Here is a 7,226-nt window from a genome sequence, read left to right on the forward strand (position 1 = left end):
CAACGGATGATGCATAAAATGCCAGCTCAGTGCATGTGATGACACTTTTCCATTTATACCAATATTATAATGATATGACACCAGCCAAATTACTCATGCTGGTATTTCTTAGAGAGAGAAGGTGTACCTTATGGAGAGCTCATCTCCAGACCTGAAGAAGAGCTCTGTATACGTTTGAAAGCTTGTCTTTCTCCCCTGCAGAACTTGGTCAAATAAACGATATTAGTTCACCTACCGTGTCTCTCTAATATTCAGTGACCAGCATGGCTGCAACAACACTGCATACACCACTGTTTATGTCACGGTTGAATTTAGCCTTGTGTCTTTGGGCCAGTATCAAACCAGCAATATTGATGGAGATACTCTTCATTAGCACAGGGTTAGCTGAGATGAGGAAAACCGGGAGAAGTCCTCGTGGCACCTTAGAGACTAACAAATTTATTTTGGCATAAGCTTTAATTGGCTAAAACCCACTTCATCAGATGCATGGAGTGAAGAATACAGTAAGCAGTTATAAATATACAGAAGGTATAACTATACAGCCTACTGTATTTTTCACGGCATGTATCTGATGAAGTGCGTTATAGCTCATGAAAGGTTATGCCCAAATAAATCTGTTAGTCACGAAGGTGCCACAAGGAATCCTTGTTGTTTTCGCTGATACAGACTAACATGGCTTCCCCTCTGAAACCTGAGCTGAGGAATTTACTCATGCGTCTCTGTTGCACTCACTTTCTCCTGGCCACCATTACCCATTTTTGGATCTTTGTGTGTATTGGCCATTGGCCAAATCCTGATCTATTTGAAGTGATTTGCTATATCCCAGTTATTTAAAAGGGATCAAAATTGGCCTCATTATCAAGTCTGACTGTCTTTAAGAAACGTACACAGAGCTGCAACAAACAAACAAACAAACAACCCTTTCCCACCGTAGCACGAATGACACAGCATTTATTTATTTATTTATTGATACAATAATGAAAAGATGTCTACCTAAGGCTCTTGGTTCCCTAACACACATTAAAAGCACAATCCTATCCCAGCCTGATTCATATAATTATTTCAACAGAAAACCATGCAGACACTTCTTGTGCACACCTTTATCACTGTGGAAAGAAATCTTTCAGCTCGCTCAGAAAACCCCATCAAACATATCACATATGGACACCCTCGATAGATAACAAAACATCGACAATGATGTGTAAGTGAACACTTACTATCTCTCCAGTCATTCCCACCTCCAAAAACACTTCAAAAAAAGAAAGAAACCAACCCATCAAAAAATAAACTAAAAAAACAGAGACAGAGGCAAAAAAAATACAGATACTGCACTGATACTGCAATCCAATTTTTACTCCAAAAAAGAAGACAGACACTCCCTGAGGTTCACTAAGGACTTTGATAGGGCTAATGATTTTATGTAGAAGGTGCTAACATAGTGTGGTGATGGGTGGCAGTACACAATCCTATGATAGATAGATAGAAGGCAAACAGATAGATAATGATATTATTTACATTACATTGGTATGCAGTTACATTAGGTCCATTGACTTGAGTGGTGTTTTCATTTTTGCAAGTGCAAATTCCCCTTTTTGCATAAAGAGATGACAAACCATGTTCTTGTGGAGACAATTATGTCATCATTTCATTATATTTTCAAGGAAGCACAGAAGGAAATTAAAATCAAAGGAGAAAGATGGATATTTTATTGGTCATAAAAAAACCTCTGTCCAATCAGTTTCCTCCGGGCAGCTTTGATCTCTTGGATTCTCATAGTGTAGATGATCGGATTCAGCATTGGAGGTACAATGGAATAGAAATAGATATGGAATAGATCCAGATGTGATATGGACCTGGAGCTGGGTTTCTGGTAGGCAGTGATGCCAGTGAAAACAAACAAAGAGACAACAGTGAGGTGAGGCAGGCAGGTAGAGAAGGCTTTATGCCTGCCCTGTGGAGAGGGGATTCTTAGAACGGATCTGAAGATCTGAACATATGACACAATTATTAAAACAAAACAGCTTAAAGCTAAGCAAGCACTGAAGACAATAACCCCACTTTCACTGAGGTCTGAGTCAGAACAGGCAAGCTTGACTAACTGGGGGTTGTCACAGAAGAAGTGATTCACCACGTTTCCTCCACAGAAGGATAATGCAAATGTGTTTCCAGTATGCAGGGCAGAGTAAAGAATACCACTGATCCAGGTACTGGCTGCCATTTGTATACAAGCTCTCCTGTTCATCACTCTCTCATAGTGCAGTGGTTGGCAGATGGCGACATATCGATCATATGCCATGACAGTCAGGATGCCAATAGCAACTGAACCAAGGAACATAAAGAGAAAGACTTGGGCGGCACATCCAGAATAAAGAATCACCCTGGTGTTCATGAGAGAATTGGCCATGGATTTGGGGATGGTGACGGAAATGAATCCAGGGTCCAAGATGGCCAGATTCACCACGAAGAAGTATATGGGATTGTGAAGATGGTGGTTGAGAGCTATAGCTGTGATGATGAGAAGATTCCCCATCAGACCTGGCAGGTAAAGCACCAGAAACATCACAAAGTGCAAAATCTGCAGCTCCCGAATTGTCAGAGAATGCCAGGAGAAGTAACTTGGTCATGGTGGTTCGGTTGTACATTTTCTTCCTCAGCACATTGTGTGATGGCTGTGGAGGGAAGAAGAAGGTCCATACTCAGGATTTGACTGTCAGAGGGCCTTGATTCCCTTCTGAGTAATGTCCTATGATCTTCTGTTAAATGTGCACAGCACCCCTCCAATCCTTCCACTGCTGAAAATCAGAGAGCACTAGAGAGATAAAGTGAGTGAGGTAATAGCTGTTATTGGATCAGCTTCCCTGGGTGAGAGAGACAAGATTTTGAGCCTCCCATACTACCTCACCAACCTTGTCTATTTAATATTCTGGGACCAACATGGCTACAAGTACTGCATAGAATCAGACCACTACTCAGATGTGTTATCGCAATAGTGTCAATTAGCATAACTCCCATAAAATCCATGGGGCTATATCAGTTTGTACCATCCGGGGATCTGTCCCAAGATGTCACTTGAACAAATGCATTAAAGACTGAAACTGCAAAAACAACAACAACAACAACCACAGAGGTCAAGCAAAGATGGCTCCTCAACTCTGTCAAACAACAGAGGAAAACTTGGGCACGGAACTAAAGTACTAGAACTCCAAGACAGCCCAATTCCCACTTTCTATGGAAATATGACAGACTCTCTAAGTGTTCTAAGTGCAAGCTTGTCTGTAACAATTCCTCTCCAAACTCTGTTTATAGATGACCTGCCACTTGGTTACAAATTGATTGATGGCACCAATCCCAGCTCCACTCCCATCTCTGAGTAAAGATGGGCTAGTAGAATTGCACAGTTACTGCTAGCTTGTGTCGTTTCCCTCTGTGACTGTATACCTGTTCTGTGAGGGTCAGAGGCAGCCAGGAGACTTGGCTTTTGTTCTTATCTCTGCCAGTGTCCTGCTGTGTGACCTTGGGCCAGTCACTTCCTCTCCCCATGCCTCTGTTTCCCCTCCATCCCTTTCTCTGACTTTTATGAGCTCTGTGGGGGAATGGGCTCTGTCTTATCATGTATCTACACTGTGAACCCATTTGTTCTCAGCTGGCAGAAGTGTTGTACACTGGATATGGTGATAGACCAGGAGCTCTGGATTCCTGTGCTATTGACCTCCTGGGGATCCATTTACACAGCATATGGGAACACCGTCACAGCTCCAGTAGATGGAAATGGGCTAGCTCTGCTCAAGTTACTGCACAAAACATACCCATGTAGCCAGAGGTAGCCTGGACACCAGCTAAAGCTTCATCCGACTACGTACCCACAGAGTTCAAGCGGGTTTGTACTGAGGTGGCTAGACTGAGCCACTCCCTGTGCTGCCCTCATCTTCTCCGCTAGTGCAGTTTGCTATGTGAAGCGGGCAGGTGGAGAAGACTTTTTTGCCGGCCCTTTTGAGAGAGGATTCACTTAGTATGCCTACATGAGTTTGGAAGCATGTTCCCGGCTGTGGTGTAGATATGCCCTTAATGTCCTTGGGCAAGGTCCACATAAACAGGCTGCCATTGCTTGATTGAACCCAAACTCTGAGTTTCATGGTTCTAGCACATCTATTAAGTATAGCCCATACTCCCTGGGCTTTCAGTTCTGCTGTTCACTCTGTTCTGCCATTCTGCGTTCATGACTTTGAAACAGAAATAAAAATGGATATAACAGAATGACAGTGTTTGAAATTATGGTACCATTGAACAACAATAGTGCTTCCCACCCTAGTCAATAATGTTCTGCTTTAACTTTTTTTAAAGAAAATTTGTGTTTTCAGTTAAGCAAATTTTCATGGAAAGACTTTATCTATCTATCTATCTATCTATCTATCTATCTATCTATCTATCTATCTATCTATCTATACAAAAGCTGATTCTTTTTCTATGTGAAGGAGAGATTTTGGTTGGAATTTTTCAGTTTGCAACAGTTTTTAGCAGAGAACGATTGTTTCTCTGTGGCAAAAATCTCAAACGTTTGGAAATTTGGGGGACTTCTATGAAAAGACAATATTTTTAATAAAGAAAAAAGACAGTAACAAACTTACTGTGTTGATCTTGGATTGTTCTTCCCAAATTGCAAAGCATTTGATCCTGCAGTGCTCAAAATTATTGGCCATTATCTGTCAATATATTTCCATGCACAACAATCTCTTTATCTCTCTCATGAACCCATTACTGCATTATCCAGCACAGATTTTCATGTTCCGTCATTGGATTTGTGAGTTGCCGGGTCTCTCTGCAGTTCCAAGCTGACAGGGATCCACTCCACAGATGGGCACTTTCTGCGCCACTCCTAGGGTATGCTTGGCTGAGAGGTAAAAGATTAAATGGGATCAGGGGGACTGGAAGCCCCTCCCAACTCTACAGGTTGACATGGCTTCAGCCCAGTAAATCCCTCCTCTGGGACTAAATAGTTGAATCCGGTCTCCGGGGTTGTGAGCCGAGTAATGATATCACCTGTGAACAAACCACTCTGACAATATACTCGAACTGACCCCACAGAGGGAGAACACAATCCAGAGCCTGGGTCTTACACAATGGCAACATCTCTGGAAGGGCCCTTGGCTAAAAGAAGGCAGGGCTGAGGTCCAAAAGGTGTCCGAAGATATTTGCCAAATCAAATATATATATATAGCGCAGACATGTGACCTACAGTAGCTCATAGCCCTGTGGCTTAAGAAGCCCAGCTGGTCTGGAATAGCTTCTTCCTTCAGACACACCACATAATTATTTCTGGAGGAACAGAGGTTTTTTTCCCCTGCATTCGTTGGGGATTGGTCGTAGCTGGGATGATTTAATTGGTATTGGTCCTGCTTTGAGCAGGGGGTTGGATTAGATGACCTCCTGAGTTGCATCCCAACCCTGATATTCTATGATTCTACGATTGTTCAGGGCTGAATTTGGGCCAGGGTTCTAGCAGCAGTCATTGGCAGTGCTCTCTGAGCAATGGCTGCAGGAATGGGCCTAGGAGGGAATGGGCTTAGGGACTGCTGCTCAGGGTCTGGCCAGCCATGCAACTGTCCCAGAATGGGTACCCAATGGCTTCCAAACTCTTGGGTCCACTGGCTCCCCAAGCTTCCCATCTCAGTGTTGGTTCCAAGGAGCCAGTTGGCCTGGGAATCTGGAAGCCCTCAGGTTCCTGGCCCAGGACAGTCTGCATGGCAAGGTTACCTCAGAGCCATGGACCCTGGGATTTCAGGCTCCCAGCTCCATGGCATGGAATCTGAAAGCCCTCAGAGGCCTGTCTTGAATCAGGGTTCTTGGGGCTTCCAGGCTGCAGAGCGGAGAGTTGAGCTCCCATTCAATTTAGGGACCACCAGCTGTGTTCCCTGTCCCAGAGATAAAGAGTAGAAGAATTTCAGGGAGTAGGGAGCCTCCTGCTGGCTATGTATAGAGGGGAAGAGGCTCTCCAGAGCAGCCAGAGGGGAGTCCTTGCTGGAGCGATCTGCACTGTAGAGCAGGAACAGACCCCATCACAGGGAGTTAGGAGTGGAGGAGTGGCATAACAGCTTGGTGAGTCTGGGCCAAGGCAACCTGGAGATTCTAGATTTGAGAAAACTCTTATTCTGTGTTAATAAATCAAAAGATGAGATTAACTGCAAACCATCAGTGGAACTGCTTGTGTGTTTAAAGATAACCACTTTCTAAAGGCATTTGCTCGATCAGGGCCTTAGTGCAAAATATGCAAAGGAAGTGAGCTATGGATTAATAATCATGAGCATTCAGAGCAGATTCTCAGCTGGTATAAATTCCCAAGCTCTGTTGATCGATCTATCGATTTATCTCTCGAATCACATATTGTGCTTTTGTCCCTCATATATGCATTGTATATATCAATGCACACAGATGGGTATCCTAATACTAATAATAGGCCTGCTTTGTGAGATCCTTTCTTAGCTAGGCTGTGACTAGTTTTACAATGGATGATGCATAAAATACGAGCTCAGTGCATGTGATGACACTTTTCCACTTATACCAATTTTATAAGTATATGACACCAGGCAAATTATTCATACTGGTAATTCTTAGAGAGAGAAGGTGTACCTTATGGAGAGCTCACCTGCAGACCTGAAGAAGAGCTCTGTGTACATTTGAAAGCTTCCCTCTCTGTGCCATTGTATACCTTGGCGGAGTGCACTGTAACCCCCATATTCCTCATTTTCATATAATTGTGATCTTACATATAAATCATGCCTTGTAAGATATCAGGGGAAAGTCATAATCTGCTGAAATTCATTTCTCTATCCATATATGTGTATCATTAATGCACACAAAGTTATGAGAATTATGTTGTATGGTGGTCACTAAACCATGCTGTAAGTTGGGGAATCAGAGAGATATTAGTTCCCCAGAGGCAACAACAAGGAAAGTAACCAATGCCCGGGTGGGGTGTCAAACAATCCATCAGTAGCCATTGTCCAGCAAGGGAGTTACGATGCAATGACTCACCTGGCTGCACCAGGGGACTTGCTCAGCCTTGCTTAGAGAGACTCAGCAATACCCTACAGACATGCCTGGACTTGTGTTCTAGAAGCACATGTGCTGAGAGTATACACAAACTGGGCCCTTCTCCGGCCCCCATCTCCGCTGCAAGCAACCAGGACACTGAGAAGAAGACAAGACTCCAGCACAGGAAATTGGCCCAC

At 43.6% G+C, this 7,226-nt stretch overlaps 1 protein-coding gene across 1 annotated transcript; it reads right to left on the reverse strand.

The window, feature by feature from the left end:
• Window positions 1–1,705: 1,705 nt before the first annotated feature.
• Window positions 1,706–2,560, reverse strand: LOC140897137 (olfactory receptor 14A16-like). Its single transcript, XM_073309491.1, has one exon. It carries the CDS (start codon window positions 2,558–2,560, stop codon window positions 1,706–1,708), a length of 855 nt encoding a protein of 284 aa, XP_073165592.1.
• Between the last annotated feature and the right edge of the window lie 4,666 nt (window positions 2,561–7,226).

This window comes from Lepidochelys kempii, chromosome 13 (genome assembly GCF_965140265.1).
Source record: "Lepidochelys kempii isolate rLepKem1 chromosome 13, rLepKem1.hap2, whole genome shotgun sequence".
NCBI lineage: Eukaryota > Metazoa > Chordata > Testudines > Cheloniidae > Lepidochelys > Lepidochelys kempii.